Source organism: Lathyrus oleraceus, chromosome 5 (assembly GCF_024323335.1).
Source record: "Lathyrus oleraceus cultivar Zhongwan6 chromosome 5, CAAS_Psat_ZW6_1.0, whole genome shotgun sequence".
NCBI lineage: Eukaryota > Viridiplantae > Streptophyta > Magnoliopsida > Fabales > Fabaceae > Lathyrus > Lathyrus oleraceus.
This window is the reverse complement of record NC_066583.1, coordinates 319534738-319560197: the sequence shown is the minus strand read 5'-3', so window position 1 is coordinate 319560197 and position 25460 is coordinate 319534738. Positions and strand designations below refer to the sequence as shown.

The 25460-nt window shown below is 40.1% G+C and overlaps 1 protein-coding gene across 1 annotated transcript; it reads left to right on the top strand.

Annotated features, from left to right (window-relative positions):
* Positions 1–21479: 21479 nt before the first annotated feature.
* On the top strand, positions 21480–25460 carry LOC127084295 (ras-related protein RHN1). Its single transcript, XM_051024713.1, has 7 exons — positions 21480–21871; positions 21948–22025; positions 22287–22454; positions 23062–23110; positions 23686–23759; positions 24367–24460; positions 25133–25460. The coding sequence occupies exons 1-7, from the start codon at positions 21833–21835 to the stop codon at positions 25231–25233; spliced, it is 603 nt and encodes a 200-aa protein (XP_050880670.1). The 5' UTR covers positions 21480–21832; the 3' UTR covers positions 25234–25460.

Here is a 25460-nt window from a genome sequence, read left to right as displayed (position 1 = left end):
CTCAAAATTTGCCCTCCTCTTTTAAAAAAAAAAAAAATAAATAAAAAAAAAAAATAAAAAAAATAAAAAATAAAATAAATTTTTTTGCTATGAGTCGACCATAGGGGTCAGCGCATAGACCACGGGTCAGCGCATAGCATGTTTGAGCCGACCTATGGTCGACGCATAGCAGGCTATGGTCGACGCATAGCAGGCTATGGTCGACGCATAGCAGGCTATGAGTCGACCGCTCGCGCGAAAATGCAGTTTTTTGAGTGTTTTTCACTGTGTGAAGCTGTTTTTTGGTTGTTGAGTTAGTTATTTTCCAGATTTTGTTCACACAACTCATTTTTCACTAATTTCACTTCATTTTGTTAATTGTGATTAAGAAGTGGATTAGGATGTGGTATATAACCTTAACTGTAACAGAAATTGAAAAGACATTTTTCATTCTCCAAGAATCATAACAGAATTTCCCTCCCAAAACCTCTCAAATTCTCCAAACTTCATCACACATTTTTCATCAATTCTCATCCAATTCTTCATCATTTTTGATCATTCTTCTTGGATCTACACTCTACAAGTGATTGTGCATAACTGTTTCAACAACCTCGTGGCCAAAGCTTGCTGAATTTGGACTGTGGCATTCAAGGTCATCAATGGCAATTTCATGATTCTTCAAGCTGGAGCTGTTTTGAAGCTGCAAAACCTCTTTCAATCATCTTCCTAAGCTTCAATCAACTTCTGTTTTCATCTTGTGGATCTTGAAACACGCGATTGCAACTTCTACACATTCATAAGGTGAGATCTCGAATTTTCCAATTCTTGAAATTAACACATGGCATTGATAGATCTCCTAGTGTAGAGTAGAATGAAGCTTGAATCGTGTGTTTTGGTTGAGTATTAAGGAAGAGATCTGGAATTGAGGTTTGATGTTTAAATGATGTTTTGATCGGTTCATGCTGTGTAGTTAGAATTAGGAAAAATTAGGTTGATATTCATGATGTGTGGTGAGAGATCTTTCCAACGGTGTATGGATTGTTGAATTTGATGATGATTTGTTCATGCTGGATTTTGATGATGAATATGCGAAGAGCATTGATGAATGTTGAAATAATTTTCCAGAATTGGCTTTTTGATCTTCATTTCGCGTTTTTGACATGCTGTTGATGTTTGTGGTACTGTAGCGCACTACTTTTTCACATTTTTTATTTTTCTTCCATATTAAAAAATTCATAACTAATTCAAAAATAATCCAAAAAATGTGGAGATTTTTTCTATGACTTCCTTGTTGACTTTGGGATTTTTTTGACCTATTGGTCAAAGTTGTGCTTGGTAGAAAATAATATTGACCTAGGGTTTCTTCATACATATGCATTTTTGACACCTTGTACAAATTTGATCATGAAATGCTCATATCATAAAAGAAATGTCTGGAAATTTTTGTGGTGATTCTTGATTCATTGAGGATTATTTATATGTAAATTTCATGAATTTTGGATACCTGGTTAGAGAGCAGCAAATTCTGGAACTTAGGTGTGACAATTTGTGTCACACCTCATTATGTCAACTTGCAGGATTTTTTTTGAGTGACCTATACATGTTAGAATTGAATGAAATTTTGCATGATGATTGGTTGGCATGTCGTGATGTTGTATGAATTTTTGTAGAATTTTTCACTGCATTTTCTATTTGATCATGATTTTTCATTTCTGGAGATCATTTGTGCAAGCTCATATGACATAGGTTGGTAGAATGATTGGGAAATGCTCACATTGTATTGTATGGCCATGAAATTTGATATGCATGAACTAGACACATTTTAGGACCTCCTTGTTTTGGTCTCATCCATTTCTTTTTTGTTTTCAATGAGATATGAATTTTTGAAGTGGATGTATGCATTGATGGTATGAATTGAAGCATGAAATGGTGTCTGTTTTTGTTGATTTTCATTGACATGGTTCCATTTGCCCAATGGAGCTCAAATTTGACATGGTAGACCTTGATTGACCCCTGTTTAGGTGTATTTAATTTGGGATTTTTTTGATGTGTTTTGGCATGGCTTTGAATGCAATACTTCTGTTTGTATATTTGGTGCTTCATTTGACCTCATATGGATTGTTTTGTGCATGAATTGAGCATGATGGATGATATAAACATGAGACCAATGATGTTTGCTTGTGTTTGATGATAATTTGATGTGGGATGATGAATACCTTGCTGTTTTGAGTTTTTATTGCCTTTGGACCCTAGGCTTGGCCTAGTGGTCTAGTTGCTAATGTTTGCTTGATTTTTCAGGATCAAAAGCATAATGCACATGGAGAATGATCCAAATCAATTTTAAATGATGTGGTTTGATGTTTGTACACTAACATAACATTGTTTTGTAGGTGGTAAAGCTTAGGCTTAAGCTTTGAGCTTGCCTTGTGTTGTGTATTGCTTTGTATAGTTTGATTGATTGAACACTTGCTGTTTGGTTTTGTCTGTCTGAGTACTAACTGTGTTGGATTGTTTCCAGGTACTTTAGTTGCTCAGTTCCTTGTGAACTTTTGCTTTGCGTTGCTTAAGCAACTTGCATTGAGGTAGGTCTTCTTGACTTCATGTAGTCTGGAGACCCGGCTGTTACCGGGCCGGGCAAATTGTCTGAAGTCCTCCTTAAGAGGCAATGCTTGTGTATGTTTAATTTTAAGCCCAAGCAGGAAAAGTCCTTCAAGTAAGGCAATTGGTGGAAGGTAGGGACAAGCAGTCTGTCCCCCACTCTTCAGTTGAGTCTTCTCCTTGCTCCCATTACATGGTTGTAGCATTGAGATCAAAAGCCCAAGATCCTGTGCAGTGCACATTGAGTCAGAGTCATCGAGTATAGAAGGGTTCCCCTATTCTGGACCCATGCTCATTTGTCAGCTCTCCCTGGTTAGGGATAAGAGCTGTGAGGTCTGATCCTCACTTCATCCCATCATCTGCTTCACCTTAGCCTCGTAATGGCAAGGTTAAGAGCAGACACAGCCTGTACAGACGATTGCTTAGGCAGTCAAACCTGATTGATTGAGCCCCCTTGTTTGGCTATAGTGGGTGTTTTGTGATTATTTGATTGACATGTTTGTTTGAGATACCTGTTCTCATTTGATGATATATGATTGTATGCTTGTGTGCTAGCTTCTTTCCTGGTTAGGTTAGTTTGCTTATGCAAGTAGGATAGAAAACCGAACTTAGGGTTAACGATGCATGACAACATTAGGCTCGAGTCTCAGCTCCCTAGTTGTGTATCTTTCCCCGGTTTCTGGTTAGCAATTTAGTCCCTTTCAGGGGAACTACATCGCCCTGATCCTCGTGCCAGACGAGGTATGTAGGCAGGTGGTCGTGCGAGACCTCTCCGGGCAACCTTTTTCTTTTTTGCGTGCGTTTACTTGTTATCTGACTGTGCTGTTTGGTGTTTTGGTTCGGATGCCGACGTAAGGCCAGTGATTGGCTGTCGGGCTCCAAGTTTGCCGTTTTGTGCGTGTTTTGGTTCGGATGCCGACATAATTCCATCAAGTGGTTGTCGGGCTCCATGTTTGCCACCCTTGCTTGTTTGTATGTGTTGTGTTGTTTGGCGTGCGTAAGCCGAACTACAGTGGCTCTGATTCTTGTTCCAGACAAGATATGTAGGCATAAGGTGCGATACCTTATCGAGCCCTTTCTTCTTAACCCCACCTGCGTTCCCTGTGTGTGTGTGTGATGTATGTTTATAGCAACCTTATCTTTCTAGAACGTGGATCCCGTCGAGTACGACGGACGTGAGGGGTGCTAATACCTTCCCCTTGCGTAACCGACTCCCGGACCCATTCTCTTTGGTCGCGAGACCATGTCTTTCCAGGTTTCTCTGAGCGTTTCCTTTCCCTATCTTGGGATAAATAACGCGCAGTGGCGGCTCTGTGTGTTTTCATTTTCAGCTCGCCGGTTGATTTTTCGCAGGATGCGACAGCTGGCGACTCTGCTGGGGACAAGGATGTAGACCTATGCTGGTCCATCGTCCCTAAGCGAGTCCTTCCTAGCGTTCTAGGAGTAGTTTAGGTTGCTTGTTGTGTGTTATTTATTGCATTTATTATTCTAACCAGTGTGTATCTATATTTGCATTAATGTCTGCATGCATCATACTGTCATGTTGCCATCTTCCTATGCAGGTGGTTCTGTTGTTTGGGGTGGGTGTTCTGAGTGGGGCTAAAACCCAGGCCCGAGTATACACCTAGGACTAGTGTGGTCTCACGTCGCCTCTTTCATGTTAAGTCAACATGTGCCTGGCGGCGTGATGTGCCACAAGCCGGACGAGGCTCACTTGATAGTGCTCATCTCTGTGGATATTCCGCTTTGTTTGAGTCACTCCATTTGAGTTGTTGACTCTGGTGACCGATCATTCCCGGATCTTTGGTTTAGACGATTTTAAGGGAGCTACAATGGCACACCCGAAAGGGCAAACCCATTGAGTATCTCCGCCCGATTGTCGAGACTATTATCCGCCTTAGGGTGACCTGATTAGAATTTACCTGTGAGGGGAGGGTGAATCTTTCAGATGCATAATCAGATGAGCTCAGATGGTGACTTTTGACCCGTGATGCAGAGACATATTTATAAGTCGGATTTATGGTTATTATCGCTGTGACGCCGGAGTGCTGTCCGTGATTTATCAGCGGGGATCCGTTTATTTCAGGATTCCCCGGGCCGAGATATTTATCAGTGGGGATCCGTTTATTTCAGGATTCCCCGGGCCGATTCAGATGGTGGTGATGTGTCTGCTCAGAGACTGATGATGATGATGATGATGTATCTGTCTTCCGTTTATTTCGGAACCCGTGGGTCAGAATTGTGGTTGTTTATTCCTCAGATGTTTATGATCAGTTCAGAATCCAGATTCAGTGCAAATGATCAGAGGACTTGGAGGATGGCCCAGTGCACTCATACATCTGCATCATCACATCTTGCATTCATCTGCATCAAACCTGAGTCTAGCCATATGGGGAATATTATGGATTGAGAATCTGGTTGAGAGACATTCGGATGTCAGAATGTTATTGATGAAATATTATTTGTCTCGATGAAACCAAAATCAAGAGACAAAGTGTTCCTCATATGGATGGACGTTGCATTCATGCATATTAACCTGTTTGCTGTTTTGCAGGTGTCGGGTTCTAACGTGCTTGTCTGTTTCAGGAACCATTGCTCGTGCTCGTAGAACTGTACCCTTGCACTCAACTCGACCTCACAGATATTTCACCAGAAGAAATACACCCAGACTCATGGAACTCCCAAACGCTGACATCCTCGAGCTGAAAGACAAGATGAGTGAACTGATCAACATCATGCAGGGCTTTGCAGTTGGTCAGAAGGCTTTGGTTGATAAGGTTGAAAAGCTCGAGCGGGCTTCAGCAGCAAACAGCGGTGTTAACCTGGATGGTGTCTCCAACCAGGGGCAGGGGTCTCGTGATGGTGGAAAAAGAGAAACTGTGGGTATGGTGAACAACCCTGCTGGAGGTTTTGGTGCTGGTGGTCAACCTGGGCCCGGTCAGGGGCAAAATCTGAAAGACGGCCTGTTATCTCCATTCTTCGGTTTCGATGAGGACCGAGAGGAAGACCGAGAAGCCGATCAATTCTCAATGCACAACGAGCCATTTGGGCAATACAATACCCAGCCACAGAGCAAAGAGATCCAGTTGCTGGCAGAGAAGGTAAGGGCTCTGGAAAGCCATGCTACTCCGGGATTTGTCAACATGTCTAACATGGGGTTAGTCGAGGGGATTGTGATCCCACAGAAATTCAAAGCGCCAGCATTTGACAAATACAATGGAAGTTCCTGTCCTGAAACCCATTTGCAAGCATTCGTTCGCAAGATCTCTGCTTACACGACGGATCAGAAGCTATGGATGTATTTCTTCCAGGACAGTCTGTCCGGAGGATCCCTGGAGTGGTACACCAAGCTGAAGGCTGCTGATGTCAAGAGTTGGCAGGATCTAGGAGAGGCATTCTTTAAACAGTATCAGTTCAACGCTGATATGGCACCGAGTCGTACCCAGCTGCAGGGTATGTCTCAGAAAAGTAATGAGGGGTTTAAAGAGTATGCTCAGAGGTGGAGGGAGTTGGCGGCCAGAGTTCAACCTCCTTTGGTGGATCGGGAGATGTCCGATTTATTCATGGGTACCCTGCAAGGGGTCTTTGCCGAGAGAATGGTGGGTTGTCCCGTCACCAACTTTGCTGATATTGTGGTGGCAGGGGAAAGAATTGAAAGTTGGCTGAAAATGGGGAAGATCCAGGGTGGTAGCGCTTCGTCATCGGGATCAAAGAAACCATTCGGGAACGGTCAGCGCAAGAATGAGGGTGACTCGAGTGCTGTGTATGAGCAAAGAGGATATAGTGGGGGTCGTTATTATCAGCATGCTGCTGCGGTAAACATCCCTGCTGGTAATCAGTCAGCCAGACAGCAACGTCAGCCACCGCAATCGAGAGCCGGGTACCAGGTGAAAGGGAAAGGAGTTGATCGTCACTTCGACAAGCCGCCCGTGTCATATGCCGTGCTGTTCAAAAAGTTGAGGGATTTGGGGTTGGTCCAGCCGAGGGCGATGGTTCCGATAAGAACAGATCAGTGGCCTCCTGATTACGATGAGAATGCCAAGTGTGAATTTCATTCTGGTACGCAGGGGCATAACATTGAGGGCTGTAGAGCATTCAAGAATGTCGTCCAAGATCTGGTGGACTCCAAAGCTATCAATTTTGCGCCGTCACCGAATGTTAATGCTAATCCCATACCGGTCCATGGTCAAGCGACGGTGAGTGCAATTGCTGAAGATTCAGATTACACCCGGGCAGTGGGTGGAAAGACCAACAGTGACTGTAAGCTGGATGGTTGGGTAAAACCGTGTGCACCGGGGCAGCAAATCCTGAACTGGAGGGTTTGAAAGATCAACATTGTTATTCATCTGGAAGAGTATTATTTCTTGTTTTCAGTTTATATGCATGAAAGCCATACGTGTTGCCCGACACGTAATGGTTCATTGTAAGGGCCACCTCATGTTTAAATTTGCATTTCTGCATCATTAATAAATGGATGTTTTTCAGTCAAAAACGGTGTTCCCTGTTTTTCAATTATTTTTGCAGTTTAAAAACAAATAAAAATGGCAATGTTTATTTTCATTTTTCATCTTTTTTGATTTGTCTCGTCCCAACTTCAAAAATAATTCTCCGGATCTCGTTGATAACAATTTGGTTACGCCCTCATATGACTTCGACAATCCGAGCGATCAGGCTGAAGAAGAAAGCGAAGAAGATTGTGATCTGCTGGAATTAGCCAGATTGCTGAAACAAGAGGAGAAGGTGATTCAGCCGCTCGAGGGCGAGTTGAGATTGTTATTCCAGGTACCGTCGAGGTCGGGAAGGAAAAATTGGGGCCGTTTCAGAGGCAAGCCAAAAGCAGGATGGTAGGCTTGTTGAAAGAGCATATGAATGTTTCTACTTGGTCACGTCAGGATACGCCAAGGTCAAACACCGATGTCGTTTCTCACAAGCTACCATAGAGAGAAGACTGTCCTCTAGAGAAGCAGAACGCCAGTGCCTATATCAGAGAGCCATGGTGACTTCGTTTCATGATATGATTCATCATGAAATGGAATGCTATGCTATGACATGATAGCAAAGTCCCAGTCAGAAGAGGGGCATCTGGCAGACTGCGGGCAAGTCGTTTGACCAGTGGAGATAATTCAGACTGAGGTTGAATTAGAATGAGTGCACTATCAGAGTGTGATCCGGTAAGATGTTGGGGGGTCATTATAAGAGAGTAATCGAGGTTGCTCCTGCTTTAAAAAAAAAAACAAATGCCTGAACCGAGAATAAAGAAAGAGGTTCGTGGTTTCTTAGAAAGATTGAACTACCTGTCATGGTTCACATCTCATCTAACCGCCACGGGTGAACTCATATTCAGATATTGATAGAAAGATCAAACGGTCAGGTGAAATAATGTGTGCCAAAGGGGCATTGGAAAAAATAAAAGAATAAGTTGCAGGAACCTCTGATTCTGATACTTCCTGTGGAAGGAGCAACTGTTAAATCTGTACTTGACGGCCTTCGAGGGGTCTACGAGGTGTATTGGGTCAGCATGACGAGTCTTGTCGAAAAGAGCATGCAATTTACCTTAGCAAAAAGTTTATCGACTGTGAAACAGTACATTCACTGTTCGAAAAAACTTGATGTACTTTGGCATAGGCTGCTCGCCGACTGAGACAGTATATGCTGGTTCATACCACTTTGTGGATTTCCGAGATGGATCCGATCGAGTATGGGTTTGAGAGTCCAGCATTGACCGGACGGGTTGCGAGAGTGAAAAAGAATATTGACTGATTTGTGATACTCTCAGAAAGCAATCAAGGGGTGTATCGTCTGATTACATCTCTCTGCAACCCATTGAGGATTGTCAACCGATGAAGTGTGGATTCCCTGATGAGGACATCTCGAGGTGCTCCAATCGAAGGATTGAGAGTGACCGATCCCGGAGGAGGGGCCTGACCCCGAATCCGAACGGGTTCTGATGTCTGATGGGGAGGATAAGGTGGATGAGGTAGTGCTTCCCGGGGCACGATGGAATGCATCAACGATGGTGACCGAGGCCGAAGCTTGTATTCTGGGTACTGTACTTCGGTACGTACGTCTACTGGGGCAAACGCCTTTCTCACTCAGAGAGCCTGATTGGAGAAAAGAGGCTAGCAGCCATCTGTCATGGGCGGTATACCAGCAACGTATGAAGCGTGCTTTTGACAAGAAAGTGCGACCTCGGATGTATCACGTGGGTGATATGGTGCTGAAAAGGATCCTTCCTCCTCAAAACGATCGAAGGGGCAAATGGACACCGAATTATGAAGGACTATTCGTGGTCAAGAAGGTTTTCTCTGGCGGAGCCTTGTTGCTAACGACCATGGATGGCGGAGATTTTCCATCCCCTGTGAATGCGGACGCAGTTAAAAATACTTCGTATAAAGAGACCCGCTGGACGAAAAGAACAAAATAGTCCAGGCAAAAATGGGCATCCCGGCGAACCAAAAACAGAAAAAGGTTCGGGCAAAAATTAGGGATAAAAATGAAAAATGTACACCCGGCAAGTCGAAAACCTAAAAAGGCGACTTGGGCAAAAAAGGGTATCCCGGTGGACTGAAAACCCGAAAGGGCGGTCCAGGCAAAAGAGGGATTGAAACGAACAACTGCGTCTGGCATGATCGTTTTTGCTTTGGTTAAAGCATCATGGATAATACCCGGTAGGGATCAGTCAGAAACGTCTTGTTCCGAAGGCAGAAAGCATGGAGAGTCTGAGGACATATGGGGTGTAACCGAGTTGGAACTCGATGAGATCACGGGTTTCACGTTGCCATTAGGATAGATTTTTCCTTTTGTGCGCAATTACCTCTTTTCAGGAATTGCTTCCTTTTGTATTGCTCATTTGAGCCACATTTTTTCAATCAATAAAATGCACATTCAGTCAAATAATTTTGTTTTTGTTTTTCATTACTGTTTTGATTGCAAGAACATCCAATTATTTTTGATAAAGAATCTTTGCATTTTAATACATACAGGTTCCTTCCAATGCATGTTTATGAGATTGAAAGCTTGAAATCTTATTTGGAAGGTTGAGTGACCCAAGTGTTGAAATCTTGACACGCCTGGGGCACGGTTTTATTTAACGATCTGTTTTGCAGGAATTGTTAGATTTTTTCCACTCACTGGCGGGTTGTGATGTGGAAGCTTTTGACGAAAAGAAATCCCCATGAGAGTCCAGTCAGGGACGAACGTATGAAGAAAAGACGGAGTGACGTTGCGACGTACGACGAGCCTTGGTGGTAATCAAGAAGACTCTTCAAAGTCGAGAGACTTGCAAGTTTGTGGTTCCCCGCAGAGTTCGATCAGGGATGAAGGAGGAATGGAGAGACGACGGAGGGACGTCCGACGACTATTGATGGTAATCAAGAAGACTCTTCAAAGTCGAGAGACTTGCAAGTTTGTGGTTCCCCGCAGAGTTCGATCAGGGATGAAGGAGGAATGGAGAGGCGACGAGAGACGTCCGACGACAATTGAAATAATCAAGAAGACTCTTCAAAGTCGGAAAATTGAGAATCTTTGTATATATCCCAGGAGTACGTCTCTCGTCGAGCGCGGAGCGACTTGGAATACAAAATGATGGAGCAGAAAAGGTCCAGATGAGTTTGGGGGTTCTCAAAAGTGGAAAGCTGATGCGAAAGTAGGAGGTGGATAGCATGGTTCGACGAGTCGATGGGTGTTGTACCCACTTTTCTCATCTCCCCAGCTAGTCCCCGAGTGGAGCGGGTCTTTTTCAAAGAAATATATCTCCAGCAGTTCCCCGAGTGGAGCGGGTTCAAAGAAATATATCTCCAGCAGTTCCCCGAGTGGAGCGGGTTCTTTTCAATGAAATATATCTCCAGCAGTGTTCATCCTACCTGTGGATTGGACAGGTTCCCGTAGCGGGCGGACTTCTGCATCCCCAGCTGAGCTGATTCTACCTATGGATTGCATGGGTTGTCCCCAGCAGAGTAGTATGCAGTTCCCTAGCAGGGTCAAGATGATTATCTCCAGCAGGTGATAGAGTGATGTTTCCCCAGATGAGTCTGGAGGTTGCTATTCCCCAGCGGAGTATCTGTGAGTATTTCCCCAGTGAAGTCGACGGGTATCTGTGAGGGTTTTCCCGAAGCCGAGTCGGGATTGATATCCTCAGCAAGTCAAGACTGTTGTATCCCCACAGAGTGTTGGTGGTGTTTATCCCCAGCAGTTTCCCAGGCGGATTGGGTGCAAGGGAGGTGTTTCCCCAGCAAGGGTTACCTTTTCCTAGCAGCAGTGGTATTCCCCAGCAGGGTGGAGTTGGAGCAATGGCGAGTGCCTCAGCAGAGTGTCTCGTGCTTCTCAGAAGAGTCCCTTGAGGGGGATATTTTTCATGCATTCATCATGTAGAGTAAGCATAGCATATTGCATAGAAAAAATAATAAATCGCGTAGCATTTCCATAATTATGGAGCATTACGCAGAAAAAGATCATGCATTATTGTTGCAAGCATAGAGCTAGTCTCAAGCCGTGGTTACCGTTTGAGAGGTGGTTTTGCCCAGAGGTGAAGATGTTACTCCGAAGAGTTTAGCCTCATGATTGAATCAAAAATGTTCCCCAGTAGTGCGATATTGGAGGAAATGTTTCCGTCGGACAGAGATGGAAATAACATCAAAGGACGTTACGCGATCAGCGCGATTCAAGCCGTGGTTACCGTTTGAGAGGTGTTTTGCCAGAAAGTGAAGGTGTTACTCCGAGTAGTATAGCCTCATGATTTGATCAAAGGTATTGTCCCAGTGGCACGACACTGGAGAAGAATTCCTCCGTCGGACAGAGATGGAAAGAGGGTGCATTCAACGCAACCCAAGCCGTGGTTGCCGCTTGAAGGTTTGGTTTCATCAGATGGTGAAGATGGTACTCTGAGGAGGTTGGCATCACAACGTCAGTTCAGCAATGTTCCCCAGTAGTGCGATATTGGAGGAAATGTTTCCGTTGGACGGAGATGGAAATAAAGTCAGAGGACGTTACGCGATCAGCGCGATTCGAGCCGTGGTTACCGCTTGAGGATTGGTTTTGCCGGTCAGTGAAGACGATACTCCGAGGAGTTCAGCATTGTGAGTTTCAGACAGCAGTATTTCCCAGTCATCAGTAAGTGTCTGGTCAAGCTTTGTTTGGTGTCTGTCAACATCATCGTCCGATGTCCAGTAAACATCGAGTTTTCTTCCGGTCATTGGTTAATGTCTGGTCGAGTCTTGTTTGATGTTCTGTAAACATCATTGTCTGATGTCTTGTCAACGTCATTGTTTGGTGTCAGTAAACATCATCGTCCGATGTTCAGTAAACGTCGGGTTTTCTCCCAGTCATCAGTAAGTGTCTGGTCGAGTTTTCTTTGGTGTCAGTAAACATCATCGTCCGATGTTCAGTAAACGTCGGGTTTTCTCCCAGTCATCAGTAAGTGTCTGGTCGAGTTTTCTTTGGTGTCAGTAAACATCATTGATCCGATGTTCAGTAAACGTCGGGTTTTCTCCCAGTCATCAGTAAGCGTCTGGTCGAGTTTTCTTTGGTGTCGGTAAACATCATTGATTCGATGTTCAGTAAACGTCGAGTTTTCTCCCGGTCATCAGCCAGTGCCCGGTGGGAGATGTTACTCTGAGGAGTCTAGCATCAGAACGGCAGAGCAGCAGGGTTTCCCAATAGTGCGATATTGGAGGAAATGTTTCCGTCGAGCAGAGATGGAGATGAAATCAAAGGACGTTTTGCGGTCAGCGCAATTTCGGGGTTCAACTGGAGAAAAGGAAGTGTTGCGGCATTTTCTGGGGTTCAAATGAAGATGGAGTTGAAGATTACATCCGGGATGAGGTCCTTAGGATCGTCTTCTGTTCATGTGTCACCTTAGGCTTTGGCGGATGCCAGTGGAGGTCGTTATAGGTGTCTTCTGAGGAAGAGATACACATGCTACCTTCCGTTGTGAAGGGTTACCCTCTGACATGTCGCCCTCAGAGTGGTTTGGTGTTAGTTCCGTCGTTGCCAGCGGAATTATCACGAGAGATTGGAGAAAAGGAGGTGCTGAGGCATTTTCTGGGGTTCAAATGGAGAAAAGGAAATGTGGATACATTTTCTGGAGACGGGGTTCAAATGGAGAAAAGGAAATGTGGATACATTTTCTGGAGACGGGGTTCAAATGGAGAAAAGGAAATGTGGATACATTTTCTGGAGAACGGGGTTCATTCTGGCGATCGAGAGTTATCGTCAGGCGACTGGGGTTCAAACTGGAGATCGGGGTTCATTATGTTGGCAAAAAGGAGTGCTGAGGCATTTTCTGGGGTTCAAATGCAGAGGTCCGAGGATCGTTTGCGCAGAGAAAATTTCGGGGTTCAAGAAAATAAGAAAAAGAAGCAGAGAAACGTTCGGGGTTCAAGAAAATAAGAAAAAGAAGCAGAGAAACGTTCGGGGTTCAAGAAAATGAAAAAGAGATAAGAAAATTTCGGGGTCCAAGAAAAGCAGAGAAAAAAGGGAGAGGATGATAATCCCGAGTGGATGTGTGGTGTTTAGACCATGGTTATCCCTGTGTTACCATTTATTTTGGTATCCAGGTCGACGTTTCAAGAGTTTGTTTCTTCGCCGATGCTGACAGGCGTTGTTAATTATTTTCCCATCAGAGTGCAAATTGTTCGTCTGTTCTTGGTATTCAATCACTCTTCATCCTGATCATCCGAAAGCCGAGGCTATTTCGTATCGACAGGTTCACAGTGGATTGAATAGGGGCAGCTGTAACACCTCAAAATTTGCCCTCCTCTTTTAAAAAAATAAAAATAAAAAAAAAAAAAAAAAAAAATAAAATAAAAAATAAAATAAAATTTTTTGCTATGAGTCGACCATAGGGGTCAGCGCATAGACCACGGGTCAGCGCATAGCATGTTTGAGCCGACCTATGGTCGACGCATAGCAGGCTATGGTCGACGCATAGCAGGCTATGGTCGACGCATAGCAGGCTATGAGTCGACCGCTCGCGCGAAAATGCAGTTTTTTGAGTGTTTTTCACTGTGTGAAGCTGTTTTTTGGTTGTTGAGTTAGTTATTTTCCAGATTTTGTTCACACAACTCATTTTTCACTAATTTCACTTCATTTTGTTAATTGTGATTAAGAAGTGGATTAGGATGTGGTATATAACCTTAACTGTAACAGAAATTGAAAAGACATTTTTCATTCTCCAAGAATCATAACAGAATTTCCCTCCCAAAACCTCTCAAATTCTCCAAACTTCATCACACATTTTTCATCAATTCTCATCCAATTCTTCATCATTTTTGATCATTCTTCTTGGATCTACACTCTACAAGTGATTGTGCATAACTGTTTCAACAACCTCGTGGCCAAAGCTTGCTGAATTTGGACTGTGGCATTCAAGGTCATCAATGGCAATTTCATGATTCTTCAAGCTGGAGCTGTTTTGAAGCTGCAAAACCTCTTTCAATCATCTTCCTAAGCTTCAATCAACTTCTGTTTTCATCTTGTGGATCTTGAAACACGCGATTGCAACTTCTACACATTCATAAGGTGAGATCTCGAATTTTCCAATTCTTGAAATTAACACATGGCATTGATAGATCTCCTAGTGTAGAGTAGAATGAAGCTTGAATCGTGTGTTTTGGTTGAGTATTAAGGAAGAGATCTGGAATTGAGGTTTGATGTTTAAATGATGTTTTGATCGGTTCATGCTGTGTAGTTAGAATTAGGAAAAATTAGGTTGATATTCATGATGTGTGGTGAGAGATCTTTCCAACGGTGTATGGATTGTTGAATTTGATGATGATTTGTTCATGCTGGATTTTGATGATGAATATGCGAAGAGCATTGATGAATGTTGAAATAATTTTCCAGAATTGGCTTTTTGATCTTCATTTCGCGTTTTTGACATGCTGTTGATGTTTGTGGTACTGTAGCGCACTACTTTTTCACATTTTTTATTTTTCTTCCATATTAAAAAATTCATAACTAATTCAAAAATAATCCAAAAAATGTGGAGATTTTTTCTATGACTTCCTTGTTGACTTTGGGATTTTTTTGACCTATTGGTCAAAGTTGTGCTTGGTAGAAAATAATATTGACCTAGGGTTTCTTCATACATATGCATTTTTGACACCTTGTACAAATTTGATCATGAAATGCTCATATCATAAAAGAAATGTCTGGAAATTTTTGTGGTGATTCTTGATTCATTGAGGATTATTTATATGTAAATTTCATGAATTTTGGATACCTGGTTAGAGAGCAGCAAATTCTGGAACTTAGGTGTGACAATTTGTGTCACACCTCATTATGTCAACTTGCAGGATTTTTTTTGAGTGACCTATACATGTTAGAATTGAATGAAATTTTGCATGATGATTGGTTGGCATGTCGTGATGTTGTATGAATTTTTGTAGAATTTTTCACTGCATTTTCTATTTGATCATGATTTTTCATTTCTGGAGATCATTTGTGCAAGCTCATATGACATAGGTTGGTAGAATGATTGGGAAATGCTCACATTGTATTGTATGGCCATGAAATTTGATATGCATGAACTAGACACATTTTAGGACCTCCTTGTTTTGGTCTCATCCATTTCTTTTTTGTTTTCAATGAGATATGAATTTTTGAAGTGGATGTATGCATTGATGGTATGAATTGAAGCATGAAATGGTGTCTGTTTTTGTTGATTTTCATTGACATGGTTCCATTTGCCCAATGGAGCTCAAATTTGACATGGTAGACCTTGATTGACCCCTGTTTAGGTGTATTTAATTTGGGATTTTTTTGATGTGTTTTGGCATGGCTTTGAATGCAATACTTCTGTTTGTATATTTGGTGCTTCATTTGACCTCATATGGATTGTTTTGTGCATGAATTGAGCATGATGGATGATATAAACATGAGACCAATGATGTTTGCTTGTGTTTGATGATAATTTGATGTGGGATGATGAATACCTTGCTGTTTTGAGTTTTTATTGCCTTTGGACCCTAGGCTTGGCCTAGTGGTCTAGTTGCTAATGTTTGCTTGATTTTTCAGGATCAAAAGCATAATGCACATGGAGAATGATCCAAATCAATTTTAAATGATGTGGTTTGATGTTTGTACACTAACATAACATTGTTTTGTAGGTGGTAAAGCTTAGGCTTAAGCTTTGAGCTTGCCTTGTGTTGTGTATTGCTTTGTATAGTTTGATTGATTGAACACTTGCTGTTTGGTTTTGTCTGTCTGAGTACTAACTGTGTTGGATTGTTTCCAGGTACTTTAGTTGCTCAGTTCCTTGTGAACTTTTGCTTTGCGTTGCTTAAGCAACTTGCATTGAGGTAGGTCTTCTTGACTTCATGTAGTCTGGAGACCCGGCTGTTACCGGGCCGGGCAAATTGTCTGAAGTCCTCCTTAAGAGGCAATGCTTGTGTATGTTTAATTTTAAGCCCAAGCAGGAAAAGTCCTTCAAGTAAGGCAATTGGTGGAAGGTAGGGACAAGCAGTCTGTCCCCCACTCTTCAGTTGAGTCTTCTCCTTGCTCCCATTACATGGTTGTAGCATTGAGATCAAAAGCCCAAGATCCTGTGCAGTGCACATTGAGTCAGAGTCATCGAGTATAGAAGGGTTCCCCTATTCTGGACCCATGCTCATTTGTCAGCTCTCCCTGGTTAGGGATAAGAGCTGTGAGGTCTGATCCTCACTTCATCCCATCATCTGCTTCACCTTAGCCTCGTAATGGCAAGGTTAAGAGCAGACACAGCCTGTACAGACGATTGCTTAGGCAGTCAAACCTGATTGATTGAGCCCCCTTGTTTGGCTATAGTGGGTGTTTTGTGATTATTTGATTGACATGTTTGTTTGAGATACCTGTTCTCATTTGATGATATATGATTGTATGCTTGTGTGCTAGCTTCTTTCCTGGTTAGGTTAGTTTGCTTGTGCAAGTAGGATAGAAAACCGAACTTAGGGTTAACGATGCATGACAACATTAGGCTCGAGTCTCAGCTCCCTAGTTGTGTATCTTTCCCCGGTTTCTGGTTAGCAATTTAGTCCCTTTCAGGGGAACTACATCGCCCTGATCCTCGTGCCAGACGAGGTATGTAGGCAGGTGGTCGTGCGAGACCTCTCCGGGCAACCTTTTTCTTTTTTGCGTGCGTTTACTTGTTATCTGACTGTGCTGTTTGGTGTTTTGGTTCGGATGCCGACGTAAGGCCAGTGATTGGCTGTCGGGCTCCAAGTTTGCCGTTTTGTGCGTGTTTTGGTTCGGATGCCGACATAATTCCATCAAGTGGTTGTCGGGCTCCATGTTTGCCACCCTTGCTTGTTTGTATGTGTTGTGTTGTTTGGCGTGCGTAAGCCGAACTACAGTGGCTCTGATTCTTGTTCCAGACAAGATATGTAGGCATAAGGTGCGATACCTTATCGAGCCCTTTCTTCTTAACCCCACCTGCGTTCCCTGTGTGTGTGTGTGATGTATGTTTATAGCAACCTTATCTTTCTAGAACGTGGATCCCGTCGAGTACGACGGACGTGAGGGGTGCTAATACCTTCCCCTTGCGTAACCGACTCCCGGACCCATTCTCTTTGGTCGCGAGACCATGTCTTTCCAGGTTTCTCTGAGCGTTTCCTTTCCCTATCTTGGGATAAATAACGCGCAGTGGCGGCTCTGTGTGTTTTCATTTTCAGCTCGCCGGTTGATTTTTCGCAGGATGCGACACATGGCATCCTTTGGGTAATTGCATCCATTTGAGGAGGTGTTTATACAACATATATACATCATTTTTTTTTAGATTTCAAATTCACCTCCTTGCAAAAATTTCAAATCAATTACTCATTTTCTTTCAAACATTTTTTAAGTGTTCTTCCAAATTTTCTTAAGAGTGAAACCTTGCATAAACCTTCTTTTTAAGCATCATAGTTTCATTCCATACAAAGAACACTTGTATAATTATTGTGAGAATTAAGTGTTACAAAGGAGAAGATCAATTGATAAATTGATATACTTCAAATTTTCAACTATTTCATCTTCTACAAAAATTCAGAATTGTATCTCTTGATTACAACTTATTTTTAAGATTGTTAAGAATAAGTTTGTAAGGTTTTATCCTTGTTATCCGGTGTGTGGATGCAAGAGGTCCTTTTGTGAGAATTTGAGTCTCGATTGGACTTTAAACATTGTAAATCCAAGAGGATTGTTCTTGGTGTGTTAGAATTAGATAGAAAGGCCTTAAGGTGTCTTGTCTAGGAATCTAACATTATAGTGAATTCTCTTTCATGTTGAAAGGGGAGTGGAGTACTCTTGATCTGTGAGGGGAACCACTATACATCGTGGTATTCTTTACTTTCTGCACTTTACCGCTTTTCATCACATAAGCATCTCAAGAAAGTAAAAAACAATAAACCGTAAAAAATCTAGAAAATCGTCTAAGTGCCTCATTCACCCCCCTCTAAGGCACTCCTTAAACTTACACTTCTCATAGGTTGGGAATAGTACCAACCCATAGGTGAGAATAACTAAAACATCCCTAAACGCCACCCAGTTTTGAATTCCTACCAATCTTTCTGCTTCCTTCTCTAGAAATCCCTTCCAATATCCACATAAATCACCTTTTTTCTTCCAATTAGCGCTCACGCATGTGACCTTAATTTGACTGTAGGCACCTCCCTAGGCTAGTGTATGGCATCCTCCCCTTTAATGGAATCATCAAATACTTCTCAAATTCCTCCAAAGTCGTAGTCAATTGAAAGTATCGGAATAAAAACCATCACAGATCCGGATCGTAGAATTGTGTGAGAGCAGTGATATCCTTGAGATAAGCTTTGACATAGAGGATGTCCAATATATTTCCATACTTTCCCTCAAAGGTAACTCTAAAGCAACCAAGTAACTTAGCCACAAGTTCTTTCAATTTCTCTACGTTAGGCGTGATGACTTTGAACTGCACGATCTTCCTCTTTTCTAGAATCATTTTTACTCTTTGATTCTAAGCTAATAACCTCGAATGAATATGATTCTCTAAAAGCAAAAATTCATGTATATGTCAAACAAATTCTTTTTATGATGACATGATGTAAATGCTATGCACATGTAATGGTACGGGTAACAAACAGAACAAACCTAACTAGGTAGGCCTCTTATATTGGAATAGTTCTAATTTTTGTTTACCCGTGAAATCCACTCACTAGGATAACTCTAAGAGTTTGGATAAAAAAGTTCCTAGAGTTACAAACCTTAATCAAAATTTCGCCATGCAACGAGCGAACCATTTTATGACAAATTCATGAAAAATATCTACTCTAGGCGGGGGGGCCATTGCATTGATCATACAAGGTGTTCTCCTTGGGGAACAATACTACACAACCACCATAGCTGGAACGGATTCTAAAAGGTCCTTAGAATCATCAATCTTAATCGAAGTTCTATCATGCAACAGGGGAACCGTTTTATGACGAACTCGACACAAAAGATCTACTCCAAGTGGGGTCTTCATGTTATCCATACAAGGTGTGCTCCTTGGATACTAACATTACATAAACACCTCCTACCTTATGTTTATGCTCTTTTTTTTTCAAAAGCTCGGAAAGAGAGCTTTACTCAAGTAACTAATTCCCAATGCCCACACATAAATATATACATAGATATAGAAATGTAATAAAGCAATAATAAAGGAAACATACACCCAAATAAAAAGAAACAAACAAAGCTAACACACAAACAAAAATCTAACCAAACTAGGGTGGACTCGCTTAGGAATAAATGTCCCCGGCAGAGTTGCCGACTGTCTTGGCGCGAAAAATACCCAGAGCGTAAGGAACGCTCAATATATAAACAAAATAGAGTCTCCGCTGAACTTTATTTATTCCCGAAAAGGGAAAGGGAAAATATCGATTAAACCCATAAAAAACAAAAAGAAAAATGGTCGTCGCAACCAAATCGAGTTCAGGAGTCGGTTATGCAAGGGGAATGTATTAGCACCCCTCACTTCTGTTGTACTTAACGTGACCCATTTAGTTAGTTATGTGTAAGAGTGTTATCATGATATTAGTTTATGATCTTCTACTTATCGAATGGGAAAAGAGGAAAGAAGAACATTTTTTATTAAAGGGGTGCCTGACAAGTCTCAACCCTGCTCCTACGTATCTTTAGATATATCGACTGACTAAACCTTTACCTGATGCTCGCTCTTGGAGGCAAAAGTCTTTGTTTGTTTCACGTCGATATGGATAAAGCATACTTGTTTTTGAAAAAATGTTTTCAATGTCGCACAAGAGCGGAAAACTAGTTTGATTTGTTGAGTGTTTTGTTAGATTACGATTACTCGAATGACCAAGTAAAGCTACTCGTATCCGAGTAATCGAGAATAGAATAGAATGCTCTAGACCATCTCCTTTTTCATCCTTAATTGTAAAAGGATTTAGATAAGCTTAATGTATTTTGGACGGACGAAAACTACTTGAATGGCCGAGTAAGACTACTTGTATCCAAGTACTCGGGGAAGGGAATAAAATGATCCAGACCACCTCCTTTTCGTCCAAGTTTATTACAAAATTGAGTTTTGGCTTAAGTTTTGATTATTAAAGTGATTTGAAGTGAATCAGATTAGAAGTTTTTTAATGGATGACAATTGCTCGAATAGTCGGGTAAGGTAACTCGTATCCAAATAATCGAGGAGAGGAATCAAAGGCTCTAGGTCATCTCCCTTTTCACCTTTTTGAAACAACAAGTATGATTAAATAATTTGGATTTGTATAAGGACAAGACACTCAATGTTTGATCGTAGTTTTTTTTTATTATTTGCATTGAATTAGAATAGGATGAAATGACTTGAAGGTTTTTAAGAATGATGGAGAAGTGGAAATGGTTTTGATTTAGGAAAATTGCTCGATGTTGGATCGAGTATTTATTTTTTTGTTCTTTTTAAAAGTGTTGATTTTAATCTAGAGTTTAACAATTTACTAATACAATAGCAATAAAGAAAAGCGGTAAACTTGTTACACGTTACGGGAATGGAGGTACAATTTTGTCGAATGAGGATACAGTACAACAATTAACAAAACAAACTCAATAAACAATTGTAAATAACAAAAATCTCGTTGTAAGAAGGCCCAAGAGAAAGCCAATGGACCAAAAATAAAATTGAAGTTTTGAAATACTAAATTTAGCGTTATGTTAAGCAATCATAAAACGATTCATGTATGAATCACCCTATTTGAGGTTTGTCAACAAAATTTTATGAGTTTAAGCAAATTACTGAAGTTAAATTGAGTTTTTAACTTCGAAACTATAATGCATCTGTGAAAAACCGATGATTTAAACGATATTTTGAAAGGTAAAAAGAAATGACAATTTAAACTACTGAATTTACCGCTATGTTAAGCAATTGGAAAGCGATCATGTAGCTATTTGAGGCCAGTCAACAAAATTCTATGTGTTTAAGTAATTTCTGAAGTTAAATTGAATTTTTAACTCTGAAATTGCAATGTATATATAAAAAGTCGATGAGACAAATAAATCAAATTTTTTATTTAATAATTAAAAATAATCAATTTAATAAATAAATAATAATAATAATAATAATAATAATAAATAATAAAATATATTTAACTCTTAATTTGTATCTTTAGAACATAAATTTCATTATTTATTATATATTTCTCAATATTGATACAATTAATTTTATTAAAAAAATATTATTAATTTTTTTATTTATGTGTGTTTTAACTAGGGATAAAGTTTGAGTCTCAATCTCTGTTACTAACAACTAACAATTAATTAACAAATTCTTGTTTTTTTTTAATTGTGACATATTAGGATCACATCTAGAATCAAGGGAAAAAGAGAATTTATCCATATACAAAAAAAGAGTAAAAAAGAAGAAAGAAGAAAAAACATCATATCTACCCAATAAGAGGAGACATTGATGAGAACACTTGATGTATGTGCCTTACAAACAAAGTGAAAAGAAAGTCATCAAATTTGATTGCGAGTGTTGTAACAAACAAGCCATCAATAACCAAAAAAAAAGAGAGAAAAAGTAAAACAAGAGAAGACAAAAACGACAATAAAAACAAACAAAACGAAAGCGTTTAAACGCAGACGCTAGACGCTATAGCTACGAAACTCACCGTAATCGAAAAGCAATAGAATTCAGACAGAGACTCTTCTTTCTCTGTCTCTTCGATTCGATCATTTTCAAATATTGAATTCTTCGTATCGGCTAAATTCGAAGTTCTGATTTTTCTTGTTTTCGGTTCTCGTTTCTCTGTTTGCTTCCGATCGATCCAATTATCTTCCTATGGCTACGATCGGACACAACAATCTCAATGCAAAATTGGTACTATTTCCTCTGTTTCTATCTCTTCGTATTTTTTAATTCCGATTATACCCTTCTAACTGTATTTTTTCATCAGGTTCTTCTTGGGGATATGGGTGCCGGTAAATCCAGCCTCGTTTTGCGATTTGTCAAGGGTCAATTTCTTGAATTTCAGGTTATTTTATCAATCATTTAAAAAAAGTATTATTATTGATTTTTTGGATTAGAGTATTAGAATTTTGGAGCTTTAAATAATTGTAGTGTGGTGGGGGAAATTCATTTTTTCTATGAAGTTGTGTTACATTGATTGTGTGAATGAGTGGTTATGGGTTCTGATTTGTGATCACTGTTATTTTGTGGTGGATGATGGGGCTTAAACATATGGAAACATGTTGTAGATTATTTCTCTGAGTTTATATGGTCTTTTGTGGTTCAGGAATCAACAATAGGAGCGGCATTCTTTTCACAGACATTGGCAGTAAATGATGCAACGGTGAAATTCGAGATTTGGGACACGGCAGGACAGGAGAGATACCATAGCTTGGCTCCCATGTATTACAGAGGCGCTGCTGCTGCTATCATTGTCTATGACATAACTAGCTCTGTATGCTATCTTTTCTGAATACCTACTTTAGTTGGAAATTTTCTCATTTTTGATTTGTAGATAAATGCCGCGGTTTCTTTCTTGTTTTTGTGTTTTATCTACAATACTTAACATGATGGGAAGAGGCGGGGATTAAACTCTTACCACTTAGTTAATGAAGCTTTGTTACCATATTACTATCTCTGGTCCTATTTATAAGAAAAAGTTTGTGTTGTAGATTCATTGAATAAACAATGTATCGGGTAATAACCCACTCTCCTAAAACCTTTAGCTATTCGTTGCAGGCTCATGGATGGTTTCATATCTGACATAACTTATCCATGATCCTGTGGAATTTGACAATATATTTGTAGATTGTCAAACTATAATTGGTGGAAAATTTTGAAAATTGAGTATATGGGATAATGGGTTAACAACATAGTTTGAATTCCTATTAGGAAAACACCATATTTTTCCTAAGCGTGGAAGAGATCAAATATGCTAATGGGTTCTTTCTTTTATTCTCTGGTTGGGCTGAGCCTGGTATTCTTCCTTTAACATTTTAGATTTTTAAACATATATTTTCTTTATAAGGTTTAACATGATTGCTTCAATTTTCTATTCTTAGGATTCATTTTCACGAGCTAAAAAGTGGGTCCAAGAGCTTCAAAAGCAAGGTATTAACTTGTTGGTTCCAGAACTTTTTTATGTTCTTATTTTTTCCCCTCAGAATGAATAGAGTTTATGTATTGCAAAAGGAGATTAAGCTATGTTTACAACTATTTGCAAACTTGTGGATGCTGCGTACTTGTTTAGCATTTTTGATGCATCTGTCAATCTCAATGTTCCTTGTGTCATTTATTATTTTTATTAGCTATCAATTTTGGACTAACAGATATGAATGAATTGCACATGAAATGATACCATAATGATTATGTGCATGAGAATTTTGAGTGCAACAAGTTACCTATGATATTAAATTATTTGAATAGATGTCTAGTTATATTTTTACCATACATGTAACTATAAGAACTCAGCTATCAGTGATGTGCATTCATGATCAGCTTAGAATAGGTACTAATGCTTGTATTGAAATATTAAGAGTTTGATTTGAGAGTTTGTGCTGATGTATCACATCAAACGTGGACTACTTTTGATTTTCCTATCTCTAGTAATAATAGAGGGTTTATGATAGCTTTACTAATTGCATAACTAGACTGTCAAATAATGCTTTAATTACATGTTATTGCAGGTAATCCGAACATGGTCATGGCTCTTACCGGCAACAAAGCTGACTTGGAAGACAAAAGAAAAGTGACAGCCGAAGTAAGTGTTATTGTTCTCCAATATTTCTTTTTGCCATTTTAGTTATCAAGAATTACAATCTCTTAACAATATTTTTGTGATATGCACAAAGTATAGAAATAAGAACATTGTCACATGTTTTGCATACCGGTCCTAAAGAATGAATAACAGAGCATCAGGGATAGATATCTGCACGTGATTTTTGGCAAAGAAATTAATCACAGGCATAACATGCATTGTCTCCATTGTCAGATTTCACTAATTGATTAACAATTCCATTGCTTTTGAAAAGTGTTTGAGAGGGATGTAATCTTTCTATCACAAGAATGTGGGGGTAGGATTCAAAGTTTCAATCTTCATAAAATAACTATTTTTAATGGTAATGCCTATTTGTATAGTGCATATTCGTTCTACAGTGATGCTGATTTTGTCCTGTAGATAGTTGTACACCATCTTGCTAATTTTCTACCATCATAAAACTTCAATTTTGACACAATAGATGCTATAATGTGTAATTGGCATTGCAGCGTGTTTGGTAGTTTCATAATTTATAGAATCAATATCCTATGATCAATAATCGCATATCCTATACCTACTGATTTATCATTTTGATTCATTGGTATTGCAGGAAGCACGTGTATATGCAGAGGAAAATGGTCTGTTTTTCATGGAGACCTCTGCCAAATCTGCGGCCAATGTTAATGAAGTATTTTATGAAATTGGTGAGTCAATTCATATTATATATATACTTTAGGCTCCCAAATGAGGTTCTTATTTTATTTTTGATTGAATCCCTTAGAAAAAAAAGTTGTTAAGGAGAGAACATTACCCCAAGAAGTGGGAAAGCTATCTTAACGGAATTGAGAAAATCTCTGTCTCCACTTTAAAGTCCAAGACACTGCTATGGTATTCATTACCGAGCAATGTTAAATTATAAAATCTTCTTTAATCAGTTATAGGTCATGGGGACAATTGTCTGAACCTTCTCATAATTCATAAAATCTTCTCTAATTTGTAGGCCATGTCACATTTGTCTGAACCTTCTCATGAGACACCTTGTTCATGAAAATTTCTCTGGTCCACTATATGTACTCTTTTTGGTCTCTTTAATGTTGCCAAATATTTTCCCTTGCATCCTTATTATATTTCATTACAACGTTCTTGTATTATTTTTCTTCTGTGCCTTGCAGCCGGCTTCCACTTTATGTTTGTGGCGTATCAAATGATATTTATTCAGTTATTGCTCTCTATTCCTGTTAAAGCCGATGTTCTAGAAAGCATACAAATTAACCTTACATTTTATGATCACACCATGCCTTTAAACAGCATTTTTTTTTGGACAAACTGATTAACTTCGATTACATTTCCTAACTTACAATTGCTTGTGTTAACAGCCAAGAGATTACCAAGGGCTCAGCCAGCTCAAAGTCCAGCAGGGATGGTTCTTGTTGATAGACCCGCCGAAGGATCTAGTGCTGCATCATGTTGTTCATAAGTGATTCTGCTGTACTTACCCGCTGAAGGATCTAGGGCTGCATCATGTTGTTCATAAGTGATTCTGCTGTACTTACCCGCCTCACTTAAATTCCTATTGTTTTCAGTGGTTTGTATGTACTACACAGTACTTTGTTATCACTGTTATATGGAGAGCTCCAACTGTGTATGATGGATGCAATTTGCCACACAGAACTTGTTGATTAAATATATATCCCTTGGAATGCA